This window comes from Heptranchias perlo, chromosome 21 (genome assembly GCF_035084215.1).
Source record: "Heptranchias perlo isolate sHepPer1 chromosome 21, sHepPer1.hap1, whole genome shotgun sequence".
In the NCBI taxonomy this organism is placed as follows: domain Eukaryota; kingdom Metazoa; phylum Chordata; class Chondrichthyes; order Hexanchiformes; family Hexanchidae; genus Heptranchias; species Heptranchias perlo.
This window is the reverse complement of record NC_090345.1, coordinates 37,545,790-37,571,896: the sequence shown is the minus strand read 5'-3', so window position 1 is coordinate 37,571,896 and position 26,107 is coordinate 37,545,790. Positions and strand designations below refer to the sequence as shown.

General features: G+C 44.4%; 1 protein-coding gene across 1 annotated transcript; it reads left to right on the top strand.

Annotated features, from left to right (window-relative positions):
- Positions 1-3,794: 3,794 nt before the first annotated feature.
- On the top strand, positions 3,795-25,944 carry LOC137340334 (5-hydroxytryptamine receptor 7). The gene is made up of 2 exons (XM_068002761.1): positions 3,795-4,895; positions 25,016-25,944. Exons 1-2 carry the CDS (start codon positions 4,348-4,350, stop codon positions 25,767-25,769), a joined length of 1,302 nt encoding a protein of 433 aa, XP_067858862.1. The 5' UTR covers positions 3,795-4,347; the 3' UTR covers positions 25,770-25,944.
- The last annotated feature ends 163 nt before the right edge of the window (positions 25,945-26,107 follow it).

The window sequence follows — 26,107 nt, the reverse complement described above, 5'->3', positions numbered from 1 at the left end:
CCTGAGGTCATGAAAGGCTCTATATAAATGCAGGTTCTTCTTTCTTTCTTAATGGTGAGAAGTCTCATTGAAACCAATAGAATATTGAAACCATCGGTGAAGTGTGAGATAAATAAGTTACTAAGTTTCATAGCCAGAGAGATAAAGGATAAATCCCAGGGGGTATAAGTGAGCTTGTACTCCAATCCCATCTGGAGTTCTGTGTACAGCTCTGGTCACTGTACTACAGTGAGTACATCCAGGCTGCAGAAAAGGAACAGAGAAAGACAATTAAAGTGATATCAGGGATTAGGCATGTGAGGGATGAGGCGACACCAAGGAGTCTGGGAATGTTTACATTGGGAAAAGGCAGCTCAGGGAAAATCTTATAGAGGGTTTAAGTTTCTAATTGGTAAACTAAACCCTAATAAAGTGTTGACATAAGTACAAAGAAAGAGTTTTCATTTATATAATGTTTTTCATGTCTTCAGGATGTGCCAAAGTACTTCACAGTCATTTAATTATTTTTGAAGTGTAGTTACTGTTATTATGTTGGCAAATGCAGCAACCAAATTCAGCACAGTGAGGTCCTACAAACGGTAGTGAGATAATGATCAGTTAATCTATTTTTGGGTGGTGTTGGTCAAGGGTTAAATGTTGGCCATGGTACTGGGAGAACTCCCCTTCTCTTCAAATAGTGTCATAGGATCTTTTACATCCACCTGAACAGGCAGATAGGGCTTTAGTTTAACATCTCATCCAAAAGATGGCAGCTCCAACAGTGCAGCAGAATGAAGTGTCAGCCAAGATTGCTCAAATCCTTGGGTGGAGCTTGAATCCATGACCTGCAAACTCTGTAAATAGGGGGCACGGGTTTAAGCTCAGAAGAGAGCAGGTGAACAGACAGTTTAGATTGAACTACATCACAAACAGGGTGGTGAATGTATGGAACAGGCTGGCCCAGGGAAGAGGGGCAGGTCGACAGTGGTAGCAAATTCAAGAGACGGATAGGTTTTTATCGTGAAAGTCATTTTTGAAGGACACAAGACTTGTTGGGCGCTAAATTGGGCCGTGTAGCACCTGTTGTTTCGGCGCTACACGGCCTCTCTGGCATCCAAGATGGTGACTTGGATGCGCAGGCACGTTTTCAGCGTGATGTGCACCAGACGCCATCTTGGTATAGGAGTTAGCGCAGGCACAGAAAACAAATGCTGGAATCATGTAAAGTAGGGAGAAAATGGCATCAATCAGTGTGCAATGCTGATTTAAAATGGTAGATACCATTTTGGGACTTAACGCTCAACTCAATGCACAGTCTTAACCCTGACCATCTGAACGTGTCTTAGAGTACCTGGAGAACCCCCTACCAGTGCTGTTTAAAGGGACCATGCAGGATTTACAGTTAGTGGCCGGATTATTGCTTCTGGCTGCCGAGACATTTGTAACCGTTTTTGGAGGTCTCCTAGACTTGAATACTAGGACCTGGGGACATAGCCTAACATTTAGAGCCAGGGCGTGCAGGAGTGAAGTTAGGAAATGCTTCTACACACAAAGGGTGGGAGACGTTTGGAACGCTCTTCTGCAGATGGCAGTTGATGCTAGCTCATTTGTGAATGTTAAATCTGAGATTGATAGATTTCTGTGAACTAAGGGTATTAAGGGATATGGGGCTAAGGTGGGTATATGCAGTTAGGTCACAGGTCCACCATGATCTCATTGAATGGTGGATCAGGCTCAAGAGGCTAAATGCCACTGTCACTTGCTGCCTCCTGTTATGCGCCACCTTCTCCTGCAAGAAAGCGGGATGTGTGTCTGGGTGATGTGTCTGTCATGGTTGAATAGCTGCTGGTGTGTGTGGCCTGTGAGTTGTGGGTGGGTGGCTTGAAACAGTGGTTAGGGGTGTAAGGGTGAGGGGAAACATCTAATTGGAATAGTTGAGTACTGATGGAAAGAGTGAGTTTGTTGGTATGTGGGAGATGAGGGGTGTAGTGTGTGGTGCAGTTCGTAGGAGAGGCCTCTTGACAGTTGACCTCACTCACTTTGACCACTCATCTCAAAGCATTGAACTTCTTCCTGCACTGCATCCACGTTCATGATGCTGTGCGCCTGGCATTGACTTTGTCCCCTGCTGCCTCCCACTGCCTTTTGGATATATGTCTATATATCTAGAAAGGCCTCTTGTTTCCCCCCCCCGTCCCGTGTATATAGGATGTCCCTTCTACTGTCCACCTCTTGCACCAAGGTCTCTAGTGCATCAGCAGAGAACCTTGGTGCAAGCACTCTTGCAGGCCTGGTACCAACTCAGATCGGCAGATTGTTGAGGTCTGGCGTGCAGATTGGAGGATGTGGGATTTAGTAGTGCATAACCTTTATTCAATGTTTTAACATAACTCATCAGTGTGTAAACATAGGGTTGGGACCTGCATCTGTGTTTTACGTGTGTGATGTCTGATCTCTGTTCAGACAGCAGACTGTTATTTTCAGCGAAGAACGAACTACCTTTAAGAGATTTCTAAGAAATTCCCCCATCCTCCCTTTAAGAGATTGGGCTCCTCCTGGTGGTGGAAAGTGCAAATTGCGTTGATTCCACTTGCAAGGCCTGGAATGGAACGATGATGGCAAGTGCGTCCTTCGGCTGGCCAAAACTTGCGTCCTGCCTGCGCAGGGGTCACTGGGCGAGGGGTAATAACGCATGACACTACCTGTGCCCAAAAATTACCCTTATCCAATTTTCCCCCCATTCTTTTTTAAATTTGGGACTGGCTAGTGATCCACAGTGGCCTTTTCTGGTCCTATTCTGTGTCGACTGCCTCAACCATGGCTCAGTGGTAACACTCTCGCCTCTGAGCCAGAAGGTTGTGGGTTCAAGTCCCACTCCAGGGACTCGAGTACAAAATCTAGGCTGACACTTCCAGTGCAGTACTGAGAGAGTGCTGCACTGTCGGAGGTGCCGTCTTTTAGATGTGTCGTTAAACTAAGTCCCCGCCCCTTATGCCCTCTCAGATGGATGTAAAAGATCTCATGGCACTATTTCGAAGAAGATCCTTCAACCAACATCACTAAAAGAGATTATCTGGTCGTTGTCCCTTTGTTATTTGTGGGATCTTACTGTGTGCAAATTGGCTGCCGTATTTACTACATTGCAACAGTGACTTCACTTCAAAAGTACTCCATTGACTGTAAAGCACTTTGGAATGGTCCTGAGGTTGTGAAAGGCAAGTTCGTTCTTTCTTTCTATACATTCCTATAAAACAATGTGTGAGCCTTTGCATTTACACAGGCAAAAATAATCAGTCTCAGAAGGAAAGGGCAAATGGTCATATCAAATAAATCAATGCAAATGGAATTACCCTTCAAAAATAATGCACTAAACCATTTTGAAAATAACTATTTTTATCTGTGTGCTGCCAGTTGGTCTGTGGGGACTGTTCTGAGCCCAAATTTGTCACGAGCAGCGACGAAAATACAGCGTGAGCTTCAGTTTTATTACCCAGCTGAATCAATATGCTAATTAACCAGAGACATAACCGAACGACATTTAGATTATTGCTCAACAACGTTTCCTGCCACGTCAGGCTGATGGTATATATTTCACACTCCCGTTTAAAAATCCCTCAGTGTGTGAACGAGCTGAGAGCTGCTTTCACAAACTGGATGCAAAAAAAAACTTTTACCGAGAAAAAAAACAAAAGAAATGGGACTGAGTCATTGTAGAAATTTAGTGGGGGACTGTCTCCAATAGACTGCAGCAGGGGGGTCACAAAAAGGGGGAAGAGGTTCGGGAAAAATGGGAGCTGTGCTCAGTATGATGGAAAGGGTCAAATTTGAAGATGGACCATGTGAAACGTGATACAACAAAGGGAATTCCCAATAATGTTTAGCAGGAAGAGATAAACCGTGAGTTTTAAATCTAACTTTACTACCTTATGGAACACAGAAGAACATTTGGTGGGCTGTGAGCTGGAAGCCTTTCTTTTGTTTCTGTCTATCCCCCAGTTCTGAGAATATGTTGATCCATCTCAGACTGCACGTCACGTCGGTTCTGAGGCTGGGGGCTTCGTTTTGTCACAAACGGCCACGGACCGCTCAGCTTTGGAGAGAATTTGCACAGTCCCAAGGACCGATCGGTGCCGGGCGAATTTCCCCTATGGAGAGTCCCAGGTAGAGGGACCTAGTGACCCCCGTCTGTTTGTCAGGGCTTCTCAACTCGCCTAATTTCCTACAGCAATGACTCCAAACAAAAACTAACCTGGCCGAGTGATTGGAGTCCTGGGAGCACCGGCCAACTGGTGCCCAGTCTGGATTCAATGTGCACGCTGGGTGAACTGGTGGACACATCTTGAACTTCAAAGGTTCTCCACAGACCAAATGCTCTGGGCAGTCTCAGACCTGATTATGGACATTAACGGCAGCTATATAAGTAATATCCGCTGGCACACCATAGAGGGAACCCTACAAGAACTCGACACCCCTGTGATGATAGCTGGCTCTTTGGACCCCCAGCTCCTTCAGATTGTCCACTATCCCACCACAAGCGTTCGGCCAACTCCTGCCGCCTCTTTGCAGCACAATGACACCAAATGCGCGAAACAGTTTCTGCCCTATGGCGACACGGAGAAGGTGGTCATCGGGGCCATCCTTTCCGTCATCACCCTGCTCACCATCTCCGGCAACTGCCTGGTTATGATCTCGGTGTGTTTCGTGAAAAAGCTACGCCAGCCCTCCAACTACCTGATCATGTCCCTCGCCCTGGCCGACCTGTCGGTGGCCGTGGCCGTGATGCCCTTTGTCATCGCTACCGACCTGATAGGCGGCCAGTGGATATTTGGACAAGTCTTTTGCAATGTCTTCATCGCGATGGATGTGATGTGCTGCACCGCTTCGATCATGACTCTGTGTGTGATAAGTATAGACAGGTGAGCTCTCCAACAACCTGCTCCAGAGTATCGGTGTCTCTAATTCATTGGTGTATCTGCTATAGAATGAATGGAAGTGTAAGAACTGGACGTGTTGTCCAGTTATATAAGGAAGTGTATAAATAGATTACAGATCGATTGCTGTTAAATGAATAATCTAAACATTAATTAGCTCAGTTATCAGAATTAAGTAAGATATGAATTAAAAACACGAGTATGCGTGAATTTATCCATTTTAAAAATTATAGTGAAATAATTCCCGAACTGTTTCATTGAGTTCAGGTAGTTTGAGGTGACTCCTCCACAGAAAGTAACTGTGAATACAGTAAACGTGCAATCTCGACAAAACATGCACTAAGCAGAGATGTCACAACGAAAACAATTCGGTCAACACGAATCAGTATGATTCTGGACTTTCGTATTTAGCTCAGCCAAATATCCCACTTCAAATTCTCATTTAAGTGGCTGTTGAAGGTATAGATAGCTGAAGGTATCCCCGGTTGATAGATGAGAAGAGGGAATCATCTGTCCGTACTGACATGTCTGCGATATAGAGTCTTTGCTGTATCTTCACTGTCACAGATTATCCTGTGTAGTGGTATGTGTGGGTGTACAGTGCCTTTGTAGTGTTTTTGTTTAAATCTCCATGTTGAATGAAGTCTTTAGAAACATACAGTCATTCTCCACCACCTGCAATTGCAGAAAGCAGGGTGTGTCGGTGGTTGATGGTATGTGTCCTCTTGTAGAGGAACGGATGTTCCTATCAAGCAGGAAGTCCTGTTGTCAGCAGCGATCTCCTGCTGTAGAACGAGCAGAGATCTCACTGATAACCGCATTTCTGGTTACACGGGTGTGCGGGGCTGGGCAACAAAGTCACTACTCGCTCTTATACAATGAAAATGTCCCTTTCGACCAGTTGATGTTGATGCGATATCTTGTGGGACTACAGGAGTGCCTCAGCACAGACAACCTTCCCGAACCATAAGATTGTGTAGAGAATCCACATTTAATGTTACAAACATGTATTAAGAAACGAATCGCTTAAATAGAGTGAGAACAACATTTTTCGGATCCCCGAGCTATTCTATTTTTAGCAAGAAATTGCCATCTGCTGGTAAATTGCCCTTATATAGTCAGGACACGAATGAAAACATGAGAATAAACCAGTTCCCCTTTAGGTAATCTTTATATATAGTCATTCAAACAGCATGTGCCTGCTTTTAATTTTTTTAAAAAATCCTATTGCATTGTTTTTATAAGGCCGACATAAAACCGCCAATACTGAACAACAAACCACTAGATTTAGAATCAACACCGTTAAACTTAATTAGAAATTGCGGCTTCAGCCTTTTTAATTGTCCACAGGAAGCCCTTTTGTAACGAATGCCCATGGCGCCTCCTTTAAGGTAAAACAAGTCTGATGTGCATATTATGTGTTTCCATTACATGGATAGTTTTGTAAATTTTGCTCCGCATAACTTACAAATGGACAGACAAGATGAGAAGAGGACAGTTTTAAATAAACCCATTCTATTGGCTTAGTATTACTGCAACTTGTATCTTTTTCCCTGTCATATAACTCAACAATTCCATACACCAGGGTCCTGTTTTGGAGAAGCAATTGTTTTATTATAGGGTAAGCAGAAATGGGGAAATATAAGAACATAGGAACATGAGAAATTGGAGCAGGAGTAGGCCATACTGCCCCTCGAACCTGCTCTGCCATTCAATCTGATCATGGCCGATCTTCGACCTCAACTCCACTTTCCCGCCCTATCCCCAAATCCCTTGATTCCCTTATTGTCCAAATATCCATCGATCTCAGTCTTAAACATATTCAATGACTGAGCATCCACAGCCCTCTGGGGTAAAGAATTCCAAAGATTCACAACCCACTGAGTGAAGAAATTTTTCATCATCTCAGTCCTAAATGGCTGACCCCTTATCTTGAGACTATGACCTCCAATGCTAGACTTTCCAGCCAGGGGGAACAGCCTCTCAGCATCTACTCTGTCAAGCCCTCTAAGAATTGTATATATTTCAATGAGATCACCTCTCATTTTTCTAAACTCCAGAGAATATAGACCCATTCTACTCAATCTCTCCTCATAGGTTAACCCTCTCATCCCATATGTCCCTTGACTAGTCATGTCACACCACTAAAGGTGTTGTCTCCCCTTCTCAGTTTGTCCTTAACACTGCGGTAAACTACTCTCATGCATTGGCATGCTGTTTATTTGTAGTTTAAATAAAAAATAATCAGTCCCTGAGTACTAGGGCTGAATGTTATGGAATTTAAATAATCTGTGCAGAGAATGATTAGGGGAAAACAATTGCAGAAATTCAACAAGAACATATATTTTGCTGAGTGAAATACTTAATAAAGAATCTATATGATAACAATGATGTCTACAAATATAGCACGCATACATAAACACAGTTAAAGAGTTAATACACTCTCCTCAGCCTACTTAGGTAGCTAACATTACAAGCACTGCCACGTGGAGACTTCACCAATGAGTTTTTGGTGATTTGAAAGTCCTTTTATCATCAAATCAGACCTGTCCTATAAAACAGTAGTAACTCACAGGTAAAGAAACAAGTATACACATAAACAATACTAAACAGCAGGGTTATACCTTTGCTCTTTAAAGCTTGGCTATAAGGGTACAAAAAGTCTGGCTACAGGGTAATAAAAAATTGTCAAGGTTCACACAAATAATAGGCACCTGACAAATTATCAGAGGACCATCGGCATCCTTGGAGCCATATTCCAGCAACGTACCAGCCATGGTATCAGGAAATCACCAGCATCATTGGAACCATATTCTAGCAAGATATTAGGTGAAGTATCAGAGGACTACCGGATATCCTTGAAACTATACTCCAGCAAGACATTAAGTGAGGTATCAGAGGACCAGCAGCATCCTTGGAACAATATTACAGCAAGATATCAGGTAGGGTATCAGGGGACCACTGGATATCCTTGGAGCTATAAAAAGGTTTAGGAGAGGAGGGCAGGGAAGGAGAGAAAGTGGACCGAGAAAGATTGTTGCAAACTAAAAAAAAGGGAAGAAAGGTTTCCTGCTAAAATGTGATGTGCTTGCAAAAAACTTGGGGAAATTCCTTTATTGTCTTTACATTTACTGTGGAAAATACATTCTCACTTTTAAGAAATTGCTGCAATTAAGTGCCTTTTATCTCATATACATATATATATATATATAATTACACACAATGTCCTTAAAGATAAAGGAGGCAAGTTTGAGAATAGTTTAGAATGTAATTTCATAACAGTGTGAGAAATGTTTTTGTACTTCAGCAAAATAAAAATCAGAAAGAAGTAACAGATTAAAGCTTTAAAATTTGAGCTGTCACTTTAACTTTAATCCACATTTATGGAAGCAGATATAACTGTAAGAAAGTAAAGTAAGTTATAGAAGAATGTGGAAGATCCCATATTGTATATTTTGTTATTAATAAATATAGTTCTGTAATGAATATATTGTGTTTCATAAGGAATATATAAATTATCCTGGCAATCTTAAATCATTTGTTTCATTACTCTTAGCTTCCTTGTTATTCCTGACTGTCTTTATATTAATCATATCAATTCAATCTGACATGTCAACATCAGGTCAATGTCAAAAAGTTTCTTTCTTCGTGTAAGTGCCAGTATCTAAGTTTGAGATAATGCTAAATGTTTATGTCTATTTATTTCTTTTCCAGTTGCCATTGATTTGGTTACTTTGTCATGGTGATTTATTTTTGATGCTTTATACAATAAAGCAAAAGGATTTAAGTATTCTCAAAGGGTGAAACAAAAATTACTTATTTAACAATACTAAATTACTCAGCTTCAGAAACAATGGGAAGTTATGTTAACTTTTGTGTCATTTTGGTGCTGTGACAATTTCTGACTGATATATTTTGATGTATTTCTATATAATATCTAGATAAACATTATACTCAGCATTTAGTGATAGAGAGAAGGACCTCCCTTGATAACTTTAGATTGGGAAGCATTCCTCTAGGAAAGGGGTCAGCTTTCAGCAGCCTCAAGGGTTTCCCTAATGGAAGTAATTCCATGAAGCACAGTATGTAAAGTATCCAGTCCTTCATTAGAAAAGGGTATAGGTGTATCCCTGGGGGTCTCCATTCCAGAGTTCAATCCCAAACTAACAGAAAACCTGCGTTAATATCCAAGAAGTTAGACAAGTTTTCACTTGTGCTTTTAAAAACTGTGCAGTTTAGTTTGGATCTGCCTTCCAGCTCAGTGACCTGGAATCACCCTGATCCAAACTGAGGTTTATCCACAAAAACAAATATTTATAAAACATATATATTTCTAACTGTGCCATAGATTTTTTGACATGTTATATATTTCACTGCTCTCACATGACACGAGTACATGCGTACACACAAGCTAAAAAGAGAGCACATCCCTAAGCTGAGCCTTGACTCATTTTGGGTGGTTGAGTTGTGCTTTAACCTTTAGGCAGTTTGGGGTTTTTGTAGAATTGTCTTCCCTCTCAGTGATCTAACCGCACTCCCTGTAAGCAAACCTTGTTCCCTGTGATCTAGAAGCTACACCTTTTCTTTACTCTGAGGATCAACAATCACGTTACTTGTAGCAATTAATTTAGGTGATTTACATAGTTTCGTTTATCCTGTGCTGACAAACCCTTTTTCAAGTAGTGAATATTACCAAAAGGTTTATAGACTAAAGACCAGAGGTTTATGGACTAAAACATCAAGTAAATTTATTTGCAATTAAATAGTAATATGAAGCACAAAAAATTCAGTAAATATTAAGAACTGCAAATATATATAATATATACGAGAACATTTATGATGCGCCAACAACTTTCTGTAAAAAAGATTCATCTGATTGACAAGAGTCTCTGTAGATTTGATAAAATTCTGGTTTCTGACACAACAACTTGCATTTATATAGCACCTTTAACGTAGTAAAAATGCCCCAGACACAGTAAATTCAGTTAGTTTTGTCTTCTCATGAAATCTTTTGTGTCAGTGTATTGTGTTTCGTAACTCTCAATCAGGGATTGAAATGAAGCCTCTCAGTTGGTCAGGTGCCAGATTCAGAAGTACATTTGGCTTGTTTCAATCTCTAGCATTTACCCCGTTACATGCCCAAGTCCTGCACTTCTATTCGTTTCTTTGACGCATAGTTTTTCAGACACATTCCACCATTCTTCATACTTATACACAATTGACAAAAGAAGAAAAGATGTTGAATAATCCCAAAAGATAACAGCATTTAATGTAAACAATCTTACAACACCAGGTTATAGTCCAACAATTTTATTTGAAAATCACAAGCTTTCGGAGGCTTCCTCCTTCATCAGGTGAATGTCAGGAAATCCTTGAACGTTTCGCATTTCTATTCAGAGAACAATACCTGGTGATTACAGATAATCTTTCCAACTGCCTGTTGTCAAGGCAATCAAAGTGTTCAGACAGAGAGGTGTTACCTACAGGACCACCGAATATACAAACGGCCAGAACACAAAACAGAGAGAGAGAGGGAGAAACATCCGAAAGGAAGAGAAAGACAGAAAATGACCTGTTGTATTAAAAACAGATAACTTTTATTCGCTGGTGGGGTTACGTGTAGCGTGACATGAACCCAAGATCCCGGTTGAGGCCGTCCTCATGGGTGTGGAACTTGGCTATCAATTTCTGCTCGACGATTTTGCGTTGTTGTGTGTCTCGAAGGCTGCCTTGGAGTACGCTTACCCGAAGATTGGTGGCTGAATGTCCTTGACTGCTGAAGTGTTCCCCGACTTGTGATTTTCAAATAAAATTGTTGGACTATAACCTGGTGTTGTAAGATTGTTTACATTTGTCAACCCCAGTCCATCACCGGCATCTCCACATCATGGCTAGAATTTAATGTGATTGAGTTACTTAGAAAATCTACACTGAATACATCATTTGTTGTACAAAGGTACAAAGCTGTGAATTAAATCAAGAAAAGAACTACTTTGATCTTTTAAGTAAACAATACTAGCAATTAAAACTTCATTACACCCATAAAACAATCCCAATATACACAAAGCCAGCAACTGCACGAAGTATCAGGTTGTAATTGCAGAAAGAATAACTATCAATCAAAAGCAAAATACTGTGAATGCTGGAAATCTGAAATAAACACAGAAAATGCCAGAAACACTCAGCAAATCAGGCAGCATCCGTGGCGAGAGAAACAGAGTTAACGTTTCAGGCCGATGACCTCTCATCAGAACTGGAAGATGTTAGAGACGAACAGCTTTTAAGCAAGTACAGAGCCAATGAAGAGGGAGCAGGAAAAGAACAAAAGGGAGAGGTCTCTGATAGGGTGGAGGGCAGGAATGTTGAAATAACAAATGGGCTGATGCTACAAGGCAGAATTGGGTGATAATGAGACAAGTCTAGAAACAAAAGATGGGTCTGGAGGAGGTGTAAATGGCTACAACAGAAAGCAGAGGGGTAGGGAAGCATGGAAAATCTGGCAAAGCGGAGTGTTGCCATGGCCTGGGAATGTGGTGGAAGGCAGGTAGACCCTAGTGGTGCAGACCACCCTGCCATGTACCGATAGGTGATCCCTACCCTAAGCATTAGTCCACACCTTCTCTACTCCCAGTGGCTCTGGTACAGCCATCCTCTATTACTAGTAGCTGCTGTCCGAGAGAAAACGGGAGTGGTGGTTAAGATCTAATGTTGTTAAGCTCAATGTTAAGGTCGGAAGGCTGCAGTTTTTTTAAATACAGAATAATTTCCACTGTTATATTGGCCACTGGGAAACTTTGCATTTTTTGCAATTTGATTTTTTGTAGAGGTGCTTTAGTTTTTGTGGAATATTAAAGAAAACATTTCAGGAGCCCATATACACTCATATGAGTGACATTATTAGGTCCCAGATGATGCAATTAATGTAAATCACATCACTGATACATTTTGGGAGTCATGATGTGGAGATGCCGGTGATGGACTGGGGTTGACAATTGTAAACAATTTTACAACACCAAGTTATAGTCCAGCAATTTTATTTTAAATTCACAAGCTTTCGGAGGCTTCCCCCTTCCCCCTTTCACATCGTTCACCTGAGGAAGGGGGAAGCCTCCGAAAGCTTGTGAATTTAAAATAAAATTGCTGGACTATAACTTGGTGTTGTAAAATTGTTTACATTTTGGGAGGGAGACCAAGAAAAGGTGATGCACATTAAATAGTAAAACTTTAAAAGAAGTAAAGGGGAAGAGAGACAGAGGCCTCAATATTAACGAGGAGGCAGGGAGGATGCAGGAGAGGTAGGTAGCGGGCAAAGAACCCGGCAAGGCTGGGGGCGTGGAGGCCCTGCCGATGTTAATTTAAATAAAACTCTGCAGAGTCCCGCACGACACCCGACCAGATTGACTAACTGGCTGGTGGGCAGGAGTGTAAATCTGGTCGCTGCCAGGGACTGGTGGGAACAGTCTGTTGGAGGGGATTCCCTCGAATCGCGGTGGGAGGGGGCAGCCTGGTTTCTTTTCAGCGATCAATCACGGCAGGCTGGTGCTGGGAATTCCCCAAAGATCGGGGGGATGCCAGTGTTGGGGAGGGGCTCCTTGAGGGGCCTGGGGGCGGCACTCTTGCTTCTCCTGGCCCACAGGAGCTCAAAGAAAGGCAAATTTTTAAAACTTACCTCTTCTGGCCAGTCGACTCCTGCTGCCTCGTAGCTGCTGCTGGGCAGCAGACAGAGTGGGACTCCCCGCGTGGACCTTAAATTTACTTCATGGCAACGATGACATCATTGGGCCGTGACATTTGAATCTTAAGTAGGCCCCTGTTTGGCTTTAGTGGGAACGTCGTCGAGGGCCTGAATCACCGCCATTAGTATTACAGCGGTCTGGAACGGGGCAAGTTGGAGGAGGGATCTTAAGTTCTTGCCTGTTGGGGGAGGGGTAAAATCGAGGCCCGGGCTTCAGATACAGAAATCTCTAAAAGTAGATTGACAAGTTGATCAAGCTGTTTTAAAAATGCATATGGGATCCTAGATCTGCGAGTGAGGCAGGTACGGGGATCCAGGAGGTAGCATTGCAGGAGCCTCAGCCTCTGCACTTGTCCAGTAGATATGAGGTTCTTGCAGCCCTTGTGGACGAGTGCATGGACTGCAGGGAGGATGAGCAAACTGGCCACGGCACCATGGTTCAGGGGGTCATTCAAGTGGGGGGAGTAAAAAGGAATCTAGTTTTAGTAGGCAACAGTATAGTTAGAGGGATGGACACTGTTCTCTGCAGCCAAGAGCGAGATTGCCGAAGGTTGTGTTGCCTACCTGGTGCCAGGGTTAAGGACACCTCCTCAGGGCTGGAGAGAAACTTGGAGTGGGAGGGAGAGGATCCAGTTGTCATAGTCCACGTAGGTACCAACGACATAGGTAGGACTAAGAAAGAGGTTCTGCTGAGGGAGTTTGAGCAGCTAGGGACTAAATTAAAAAGCAGAACCACAAAGGTGATAATCTCCGGATTACTACCTGAGCCACGAGCAAATTGGCACAGGGTAAAACAGATCAGAGAGATGAATGCGTGGCTCAAAGATTGGTGTGGGAGAAGTGGGTTTCGATTCATGGGGCACTGGCACCAGTACTGGGGAAAGAGGGAGCTCTACCGTTGGGACGGGCTTCACCTGAACCATGCTGGGACCAGTGTTCTGGCAAACCAAACAACTAGGGTGGTAGAGAAGGCTTTAAACTAAATAAAGGGGGGGAGGGCTCAGGTGGGGCAAAGTTTAGATTGATAAAGCGAAAAGACAAGGAAGTAGTACAGGAAAGTGATGGGGGTAATGATAAACAGAGTGTGTCAGGAAGGGACAGAGCGTACAAACATAAGAGTGCACTAGCAAATGGGGCCGGGGTAGGAAAGAATGGTAAAAATTAAAGGTTCTTTATCTGAATGTGCGCAGCATTTGTAATAAGATAGATGAATTGACGGCACAAATAGAAACAAATGGGTATGATCTTGTGGCCATTACAGAGATGTGGTTGCAAGGTGACCAAGGTTGGGAGCTAAATATTCAGTGTTATTTAACATTTCGGAAGGATAGGAAAAAAGGTAAAGGTGGTGGGGTAGCTCTGTTAATAAAGGATGAAATTGGTATAATAGTGAGAAATGATCTTGGCTCAGAAGATCAAGATGTTGAATCAATTTTGGTGGAGGTAAGAAATAACAAGGGAAAGAAATCACTGGTGGGAGTAGTATATAGGCCCCCTAACAGTAGCTACACTGTAGGGCAAAATATAAATCAGGAAATAAGGGGGACTAGTAAAAAAGATAATGCAATAATCATGGGCGATTTTAACTTTCACATAGATTGGACAAATCAAATTGCCAAAAAAAGCCCTGAGGAGGAGTTCATTGAGTGTATTAGGGACTGTTTTTTAGACCAGTATGTCAGGGAACCAACCAGGGAACAGGCCATTTTGGATCTGGTAATGGGTAATGAAACAGGATTAATTAATGGTCTCAAAGTAAAGGTTCCCTTGGGAAGCAGTGATCATAACATGATGGAATTTCACATCCAGTTTGAGAGCGAGGATCTTGGGTCTGAAACTACTGTATTAAACTTAAATAAGGGCAATTATAAAGGAATGAGGGCGGAATTGGCTAAAGTGGACTGGGTAAACAGATTAGATGGTATGATGGTGGATAAGCAGTGGCAAACATTTAAAAAGTTATGTTATGACTCGCAACAAAAATATATCCCTGTGAGGAGGAAAGACTCCACAAAAAGGGTGAACCAACCATGGCTAACTAAGGAAGTCAAGGGTGGTATCAGGTTAAAGGAAAAAGCATACAACATGGCAAAGATTACTGGTAAGCCCGAAGATTGGGAAAACTTTAAAAACCAGCAAAGGATGACTAAAAGAATAATAAAGAGGGAGAAAATAAATTATGAGAGTAAACTAGCAAGAAATATAAAAACTGACAGTAAAAGCTTCTACAAGTATATAAAAAGGAAGAGGGTAGCTAAAGTAAACATTGGTCCCTTAGAGGATGAGACTGGGGAAATAATAATGGAAAACAAGGAAATGGCAGAGGAATTGAACAGATATTTTGTATCTGTCTTCACAGTAGAAGACACTAATAGCATACCAATAATAGTAGACAATCAAGGGGCAAAGGGGAGGGAGGAACTAAAAACAATCACTATCACTAGAGAAAAAGTACTAGGTAAACTAATGGGTCTAAAGGCTGACAAGTCCCCTGGACCTGATGGCTTGCATCCGAGGATCCTAAAGGAAGTGGCTACAGAGATAGTGGATGCATTGGTTGTAATCTTCCAGAATTCACTAGATTCTGGAAAGGTCCCAGCGGATTGGAAAACCGCAAACGCAACACCCCTATTCAAGAAGGGAGTGAGACAGAAAGCAGATAACTATAGACCAGTTAGCCTAACATCTGTCATTGGGAAAATGCTAGAATCCATTATTAAGGAAGTAGTAGCAGGACATTTGGAGTCTCATAATACAATCAAGGAGAGTCAACATGGTTTTATGAAGGGAAAATCAGGTCTGACAAATTTATTAGAGTTCTTTGAGGAAGTAACGGGCAGGGTGGACAAAGGGGAACCAATGGATGCAGTATATTTGGATTTCCAAAAGGCATTCGATAAGGTGCCACATAAAAGATGACTGCACAAGATAAGAGCTCATGGTGTTGGGGGTAATATACTGGCATGGATAGAGGATTGGCTAACAGAAAACAAAGGGTCGGGATAAAAGGGTCATTTTCAAAATGGCAATCTGTAACTAGTAGGGTGCCGCAGGGATCAGTGCTGGGGCCTTAACTATTTACAATATATATCAATGACTTGGATGAAGGAACAGAGTGTCTTGTGGCCAAATTTGCTGATGATACAAAGATAGGTGGAAAAGCAAGTTGCGATGAGGACACACAGGGCCCGATTTTACCAGGCCTGCGGGTTTCCGGCGGGTTGGGTTTCGGGAGCGTGGTCAACACGCTCGGTGAAATTCGTGGGTTGCCCGCGCGATTATAGCAGGCAACACACCAATTGGATCCACTGACCTGCTCCTCCGGGCTCAGCGCTGCTGGTCTGCGCGTCGGGCGGGCTGCGCATGCGCAGTACGATCTGTCAGCTGGAGGCTCTCTAGTTAAAGGGGCAGTCCTCCACTGACAGATGCTGCAACCAATAGAACACATTACAGCATGGAGCAGCCCAGGGGGAAGGCTGCTCCCAGTTTAATGATGCCTCACCCCAGGTATCATCAGATGGGGTGAGGAGGAGGGGGAGGACAGAGCTCTTCCACCCGGCGGGCGAGAGGAAGCGGCCTGCCTCTGCCACCAAGAAGGCCTGGCTCGAGGTGGCAGAGGAGGTCACCTGCACCACCAACATATCGCTCGCATGCATACAGTGCAGGAGGCGCTCCAATGACCGCAGTAGGTCAGCCACAGTGAGAACACGTAGTCTTTCCCCTACACTCCGTCTGCCACAACACTGCCCCCACCCCATATCTCCTTCGGCACCGCCAACACCACTCTGTTACATCACCCCTCATACCCACTCAAACCCCATCCTCATCTTACCTGCACCTACTCACCTCGCGAGTACTCACCCCGCCACTAACACGCAACCCAATCCTCATACAATCTCATGGCTCTATCCCATACTCACCCTCTCGTGGATCTCTCTCACGGCCAGCCTCACTCAACCTGCCACCACCTGTGCTGCAGCCACAGGGCATGCATCACATATGTGCAGTAGGCAGCGTAAGGCAAACGTGTCGTGAGCATGAACGGGATGCACAAGGGTGTCTGAGGGTTTGTCATGGGTGTTACCTATATTGAATTTCAGAATAACTCACATCACACATTATATTGGCACCACCACTGCCATGTCTCCGCGAATCCTGTCTGTTTTGTGCAATAATGCCCGCTCCTGGGTATCACTATGAGGACCCACCACTGATGCCACCCATTGTGTTACTGCAGAGTAGGTGCAGGTGTATTTGCAGGGCTCTTCCGCGCAGACGACTGAGAAACATCGGCGGTGTACCCGGCTGCACCCTGGAAGGATGCGGAGGAGAAGTTGTGGAGGGCAGTGGTGACTTTGGCAGCGACAGGTAAGCAGATGGTGCTGGGACCAGCCAGGAGCAGCTCGGCATGAAAGAGGCTGCAGATGTCCACGACTACATGTTGAGTGAATCTGCGCCTCTGTGTGCACTGCTGCTCGGAGAGGTCCGGGGAACTGCGCCTCGGTCTGTGGACCCTGTGGCGAGGGTAGTGCCCTCTGCGACGCGTCTCTCTCTGCGGTAGCCCTCCCTCCTGCTGTACAGGTGGATGTGTCACAGCACTCTGTTGTGGAGCTCCACGTGTCAGAGGTGGACGGCGAGGCTGGTGATGCTGTTCGCCCTCCGAGGGGGTCATGACTGCAGCTACGACGGCCCCCATCCACAATATGTACATCTGAGGGGGTCCGCAAGGTAGGCACATGTCTCTGGACCCCGGGGTGAGTGTGCAGGTTGGTGACTTTGACCGTCAGGAGGGGGGTGGTGGAGGCCACACTTTGTCCCAAGTGACAGAGCAGCCTTCTGCAATGGGTGAGGGTCTCCCCCCCCACCTGTCAAATGGACCTTTGCAGCTGCCACAGGCTGACGGCTGCAACACGTCCAATTCAACTAGGACTGTTTCCCCCAGTGTGTGAAACAGTCCCATGTTTCTCCAAAATCACACACAGTCCCTTAATCAGGTCAGTTAATATCCTGAACAAGCAAAATAAATACACTCAAGTGGCATCCCGCTGGCTTTAATTGCCTGCAGGATTCCCACCAGCGGGGGCCACGAACGCACCCCCGCATGTCATCGGGGAACCCGGAAGTGGGCGGGATCGTGGCGTGTTCCGGTCACGTGCCTGGATATCGGGATTTTCGGGGCCCCCCTGCTGGAAACACACTCGAAACCCGCCGGTAAAATCGAGCCCACAGTGTCTGCAAAGGGATATTGACAGGTTAAGAAAGTGGGCAAAAATTTGGCAGATGGAATATAATGTGGGAAAATGTGAAGTCATCCACTTTGGGAGGAAAAATAAAAAAGCAAAATATTATGTGAATGGAGAAATACTACAAAATGCTGCGGTACGGAGGGATCTGGGTGTCGTCGTACATGAAATACAAAAAGTTAACATAAAGGTGCAGCAGGTAATCCGGAAGGCAAATGGAATATTGGCCTTTATTTCTGGGGAAGTCATGCTACAACTGTACAGGGTGTTGGTGAGACCACACCTGGAGTACTGAGTACAGTCCTGGTGCCCTTATTTAAGGAAGGACATACTTGCATTGGAGGCAGTTCAGAGAAGGTTCACTAGGTTGATTCTGGGTATGGAAGGGTTGTCTTATGAGGAAAGATTGAACAGGTTGGGTCTATACTCATTGGAGTTTAGAAGAATGAGAGGAGATCTTATTGAAACATACAAGATTCTGAGGGGACTCGATAGGGTAGATGCTGAGAGGATGTTACCCCTCATGGGGGAATCTAAAACTTGGGGGCATAGTCTCAGAATAAGGGGTTGCCCGTTTAAGATGGAAGTGAGGAGGAATTTCTACTCCCAGAAGGTCGTGAATCTTTGGAATTCTTTACCCCAAAAAGCTGTGGAGGCTGAGTCATTGAATACATTCAAGGCTGAGTTAGACAAATTTTTGATCAGCAAGGGAGTCATAGGATATGGGGAAAGGGCGAGAAAGTGGAGTTGAGGTAAAAATCAGATCAGCCATGATCTTATTAAATGGCGGAGCAGGCTCGAGGGGCCGAATGGCCTACTCCTGCTCCTATCTCTTACGGTCTTATGGATTTTATAAATATTGGTATAGTGTATGAAAGCAAAGAGGTAATGCTGAACCTATACAAATCATTGGTTACGCTACAGTTAGAATATTGTGTCATGTTTTGGATGCCTTACTTTAGGAAGGATATCAAGGCCATGGAGAGAGTACAGAAGAGATTCACTAAGATGATGCCAGAGGTGCAAGACTTTTGTTAATGAGAGACTAGAGAAACTGGGGCTTTTTTCATTAGAATAAAGAAGGATAAGAGGAGATCTAACAGAGGTATTCAAAATTATGAGAGGTTTAGATAAAGTAAATCAAGAAAAACTATTTCCATTGGTCACTGACTGTAAGTAGAAGGCATAAATTTAAGATCACCATCCAAAGAATAAAGGGGGAGATTAGCAGAATTTGTTATGCAGAGGATTGTTAGGACATGGAAGAACTTATCAGATGCAGTGGCAGCACTTTTCACCTTCACTGCTTGGTCAGTAATCTAACGGAGTGGATCGTCCGCCCATTATAGAATCTGCCTGATTTTCATTTCAGTGGAAATGGTTCTATAACAGGAGAATGATCCAAGTGGGGATGGAGAAAAATACCCTCAGTCAGTGGAAGCAGAATCCGTAATAGCCTTTGAAAGGGAAGTGGATAAATATTTGAAAAAAAAATATTAAAAGGGTACAGGGGAATGGGCTTAAGTGAATAGCTCTGTCAGAGAGCCAGCACAGATTCAATGGGCCAAATGGCCTCCATGCGTGCTGTAAATGTCTATGATTCTACCTATAATGCAAACTGCACTGAATAGTTCCAATAGTAGTTCTCAGTGGTGATGATGATCCTTTCATTTAAAAAAGTCCCCCAGCACAAAACCACCACTGACTATTGTAAAACCTTATGGTGCAGCAGGTACAAGGTCTGATGCATTGCTGCAGTACAAACTTACACTGACAGCCAACATGGCCGACTGTCAGTACAGATTGTGGATTAGGATTTTTAGGCAGTTCCAGGAACTCAGCCTTCTCCCAGGAAATTTGTAAGATGATGCCCATTTTATTGTTAACAGAAATTTTGGAAATACTTCACAAATATTACATTGGATACAGCCAACTCCAGTGCTGAAACACATTGCTTCTAGGTGTCTGGGTACGCAATGGGTTAGCACACAATTCTTTCACCTGTAGTACGTGGATTTGAATGCAGCCCAGATTGATGGGATAAATGTCGCCTCACTCTGCTTGCTGTATGGCTCCAATATGAAATTAATTTGGGAACTATTAGCAGTGGTGGATTTGGCTGGACATTTCCAGCATGGCTTTCCGGTCCTTAAAAATCCTCACTCTCAATCTGACACTTAAGTCCTGGCTCAGATCTATTGCTGTGCTATTTCCAACTCCCCATTTGCTACCACCTGAATCCTGCCTCCCCATCCACCGACACCTGCCCTCCCAGCCCGCCTCGCCCCTCCCCATCCACCGACACCTGCCCTCCCAGCCCGCCTCGCCCCTCCCCATCCACCGACACCTGCCCTCCCAGCCCGCCTCGCCCCTCCCAATCCACCGACACCTGCCCTCCCAGCCCGCCTCGCCCCTCCCCATCCACCGACACCTGCCCTCCCAGCCCGCCTCGCCCCTCCCAATCCACCGACACCTGCCCTCCCAGCCCGCCTCGCCCCTCCCCATCCACCGACACCTGCCCTCCCAGCCCGCCTCGCCCCTCCCAATCCACCGACACCTGCCCTCCCAGCCCGCCTCGCCCCTCCCCATCCACCGACACCTGCCCTCCCAGCCCGCCTCGCCCCTCCCCATCCACCGACACCTGCCCTCCCAGCCCGCCTCGCCCCTCCCCATCCACCGACACCTGCCCTCCCAGCCCGCCTCGCCCCTCCCAATCCACCGACACCTGCCCTCCCAGCCCGCCTCGCCCCTCCCCATCCACCGACACCTGCCCTCCCAGCCCGCCTCGCCCCTCCCCATCCACCGACACCTGCCCTCCCAGCCCGCCTCGCCCCTCCCAATCCACCGACACCTGCCCTCCCAGCCCGCCTCGCCCCTCCCCATCCACCGACACCTGCCCTCCCAGCCCGCCTCGCCCCTCCCCATCCACCGACACCTGCCCTCCCAGCCCGCCTCGACCCACCCAATCCACCGACACCTGCCCTCCCAGCCCGCCTCGCCCCTCCCAATCCACCGACACCTGCCCTCCCAGCCCACCTCGCCCCTCCCAATCTACTGACACCTGCCCTCCCAGCCCGCCTCGCCCCTCCCAATCTACTGACACCTGCCCTCCCAGCCCGCCTCGCCCCTCCCAATCTATTGACACCTGCCCTCCCAGCCCGCCTCGCCCCTCCCAATCTGGTGATTCCTGCCCTCCTTTCCAGTCTCTTCCCTTCCAATCTACTAATTCCTGCTCTCCCATCTTTTGAGTAGCGACTCCCAAAATTCTGTTGCTTCCTCCCTAAGCCTCTGATGTGTTGTGTACTCCTCTGGGCAGTTCATCTTCTAATACAGAGCCCAACTACTGTGTGGGAACTGCAGGAGAAATCTTGGTAATAAAATCAAAAGTTAATAAATGGAAACTGGTACTGTCCACGTGCAAGCATGGTGTGTGGATGGCACGTGTATTGGATTTGCCTTTGTACAGTAGTTTTCTTCTTTTATTCTCAGTTTAGGTTTCTCCTACATATTGGGACCTGATACTTTCCTTTTGCAGTTGCCGTATGTTCCATTCCACGAAACAGCTCTTAATTTAGATGGGACATTTTTTGGAGTTATCAAGAATGTGGATCCACTGCCCAAGCAATAATAAATAAGGCATATGTTTTCGGGTTCAAGTCTTCAGTTCTCACACAGCTGCAAGCCTTGCAATTGAGCCAGACGTGTACAGAGAGGGATGGAAGGGTAGTGGGATCAAGTTACTACACCATTGCCTGGTGGCAAGTTATGTCAGATTCTGGTCCTTGTCTTAAGCCTGCATGTGGATACACTATGCAGTTCACTTGATCAGTGCTTCTGCTACTGGACTCAACACCCACCCCCTCCCTCACCGGTAAAGCTGTAGTACGTACTATCCACAGGATGCTTTGACAGAATCTCCTTCCCCCATGACCCCCTACCACTGAGAAGGACAAAGGCCACAATGCCTTGGGAACACCGTCACCTCCCAGATCATCTCCAGATCACACACCATCCTGACCTGGACATATATTGCCATTCCTTCATCGTCACTGTGTCAATATTCTGGAACTCCCTACCTAACAGCATCATGGGAGCACCATCACCACATGGACTACCGTGGTTCAAGAAGGCGGCTCACCATCACCTTCTCAGGTCAAATAGGGATGGACAAGAATGATTCAGATAGCAGTATTCTCCAGCTGGAGGGGTGAATCTTTCCATTGTTCTAATGCTGGTACTGAGGGGGCAAACACTTCAAAAATTTGCCCTGGAACACAGTCCATACCCAAATTCCCCATAAAAACTTTGTAGTAGAATCAAGGTTTTAGTCAGAGCTGTTATTGACGTTCTTGTTTCATGTAGATCTGGTTTAAACTCACCTTTTGTCTGTACTGACCTATTGCATGTCACAGGTTGCTCTGGTATTTTCAAAGGCTTAGTAATGGCAGCATCCCATTCAATATAAAACAATCACAAAACCTAATTACAGACCTCACCAGTGAACGATATTCCAAATCTCTACTTTCTGCTCATATAACTTCTGTGTCCCACATACAAGACTGTTACAATACAACAAAGTGTTTTTTATGTACGTATTATCCTTCAGGAAACACAATTCCACCCAGCAGTGCAGATTTCCAGTCTGTTGGTATAACTACAGAGTTGCCAGCTGGAATCTGAAGATGCCCATACATGTTACACATAGAGTAATGAAGCAATTATAATGGCTTCTGTAATCTTGAAAGCAATATGCAACTTGTCTTTCAAATGTTTATTTATCACAGAGCATTTTCTGCTTCTGAACTTTAATCTGTCACTAGCAACAACCCAGATTTGTCATAGTAACCAATTACTTGGATTAATTTCCTCTCAGCAAGCTTGAGCACAGAGGTTGGTAAAGGCAGACAGTGAACCTCTGACCTCTAATGGATTGAATGGCTAACAGACTGAGGACTTTCAACCAGGAATTTGGTGAGTGTGGGCTTTAAACCAGCAAAATGGGGGGAGGGATCAGATAGCAATAACAAAAGCTTAAAGATAAAAGAAACAGGGCGTGAGTGTAAAGGTCAGACCAGAGTAAGGAATAAAGATAACCTAAATGGTCAAGGAACAAATACAGTTATAAAACAGAAGTATTAAAGGATTGTGAAAAACAAAGTAAAAGGAACAGTTATTAAAGATGAATTAAACTGCCTGTACAGCAATATACACAGCGTCCAAAATAAAACGGGGGAACTGGAGGCAATAATTCATAGTGAGGAACCATATATAGTAGGAATATGGCTACATAAAGAACAGGAGTGGCAACTAAATATTCCAGGCTATAACATAATCAAAAAGGATAGGGAAGGAAGAAGGGGGGAGCTCGGGGTTAAATTATGAGGAGAGATTACACAAACTAGGGTTGTATTCCCTGGAATTTAGAAGGTTAACGGGCGATTTGATCAAAGTTTTTAAGATATTAAGGGGAGCTGATAGAGTTGATAGAGAGAAACTATTTCCGCTAGTTGGGGAGTCTAGGACTAGAGGACATAGCCGAAAAATTAGAGCCAGGACTTTCAGGAGTGAAGTTAGGAAACACTTCTACACACAAAGGGTGGTAGAAGTTTGGAACTCTTCCGCAAATGGCAGTTGATGCTAGCTCAATTGTTAATTTAAAATCTGAGATTGATAGATTTTTGTTAACCAAAGGTATTAAGGGATATGGGGATAAGGTGGGTATACGGAGTTAGGTCACAGATCAGCCATGATCTCATTGAATGGCGGAACAGGCTCGAGGGGCTAAATGGCCTACTTCTGTTCCTGTGTTCCTATAATAAGGCCATAAAAAAGCAAACCAAGCACTGGGGTTCATTTCTAGAGGGATAGAATTGAAAAGCAGAGAAGTTATGTTAAACTTGTATACAACCCTGGTTAGACCACACTTGGAGTACTGTGAACAGTTCTGGTCTCCATATTATAAAAAGGATATAGAGGCACTGGAGAAGGTGCAAAAAAGATATACTAGGATGATACCAGAACTGAAAGGTTATACCAATGAGGAAAGATTGAGCAGGCTGGGGCTCTTTACCATAGAAAAGAGAAGACTGAGGGGTGACCTCATAGAGGACTTTAAGCTTAATAAAGGGTTTGATAGGGTAGACGTGGAGAAGATGTTTCCACTTGTGGGGCAGACTAGAACCAGGGGCCATAAAAATAAGATAGTCATAAATAAACCTAATAGGGAATTCAGGAGAAACTTCTTTACCCAGAGAATGGTTAGAATGTGGAACTCACCACCAGACTGGCATAGATGCATTTAAGGGGAAGCTAGATAAACACATGAGGGAGAAAGGAATAGAAGGATATGCTGATAGGGTTAGTTGAAGTAGGGAGGAAGCTTGTGTGGAGCATAAACACGGCATGGATCTGTTGGGCCGAATGGCCTGTTTCTGTTCTGTACATGTGCTGTAATTCTATGTAATACCGATGCGAAACAAACCTTAACTCAATTTAGATCAACGTGTACTTGTAATGAAGACTTGTTGGATATATCCACTGATGATTTTATGTCTGAGATTGCAATAATAACATTTCTAGAAATGAAGTGTTTGATTAAAAGCCAAAGAGAAAAAATGTGAAGGTGATGGCCCTTTAATACCTCTTCATCTGCTAGATGACCTCTAATGTTTAATCACAATCATTCTTCCTTTGTTAAATTAGTCTTCTAAAAGTCACTTGGCACTCACATTAATAACTCTTCAGTCTGTAATATTTGGCAGATTGGTTGCTTTTAAGCTCATCTGATTAAACTCATCCGTTACCTTTCTGAACCACGCTTTTTTTCTGGTTGATGATTCAATGCATAGCCTTCAGCACTGTAAATTTAAAATATATTTTCAAATACAACCTAATTACATTCTCTGTATAAGCCTGATTTATTTATTGGGTTATTATAAAGAGATAAAGACTGGCTCTTGCCAGGTACTGGACTCATCTGTGTACATGGGAGTAAATGTAGACTGTAGAGATTTCTCTTATGTGGCACTGGTTTTATTAGATAGACTAGTATTTTTATAACTTTCATTGGAATAAAGTGTTCACATTGAATATGGAGATCACCAATTACCACTTCTTTGTTGTTGCAGGTATTTAGGAATAACAAGACCATTGACATATCCAGTCAGACAGAATGGGAAAGGCATGGCCAAAATTATCATTTGCGTGTGGCTTTTGGCTGCATCCATTACACTACCACCTCTGTTTGGCTGGGCCAAGAATATCAACAATGACAAGGTCTGCCTGATCAGCCAAGACTTTGGTTACACCATTTATTCTACTGCAGTGGCATTCTATATCCCGATGTCAGTCATGCTTCTAATGTACCAACAGATTTTCAAGGCTGCCAAGAAGAGCGCCGCCAAACATACGTTTGCTGGATTCCCTCGGCCAGGTGACAAGCGCACGGGTGAAGCCGTGGAAAGAGGGGTGAAGCCACGCAAAGAGTCGGAGGAATGCACCAACTTTGCCCGACTTTTGAAAAATGATAGGAAGAACATGTCAATCTTCAAAAGGGAGCAGAAAGCTGCAACCACCCTTGGCATTGTAGTTGGGGGATTCACTTTGTGCTGGTTGCCATTTTTCATACTTTCTACCGCACGACCTTTTATCTGTGGCACTGAGTGCAGCTGTATACCCTTTTGGTTGGAAAGAACAATCTTGTGGTTTGGTTACGCAAATTCTCTGCTAAACCCATTTATTTACGCATTCTTCAACAGAGATCTGCGGACAACCTATTACAATCTGTTGAAATGCAGGTACAGGAATATTAACCGTAAACTCTCTGCTGCAGGAATGCACGAGGCTCTGAAGCTGGCAGAGAGGCCAGAACTGGTACTGTAAGAGGGGCACGTTCTTTGAAACAGAAATACCTCAGGGAAAGAATTCTCTTTAAGTCTGTAAACTGTTGTTGCTGTATCTTGGACTCTTAAACAGAAAATCTAAGAAATTGTTTTATTTGTCAGGCATCCTACACGCATCAAAGAGGTTGCCTGAGCTGGATTGGTTCTAGAGTTACCGTGGGCCAAATTCCGTCCCTCCCCTCAGGTGGGAGTAGGGTGGTGGTGTGACTTACCAGCCCATTCCACCAACATCCAGGTCAATGGCATTTTGGTTGGAGCTATGAATTAGACAACCCACTTTCCCACCGGAAACAGGAGGGAGGTTCATTAGCTTTTCCA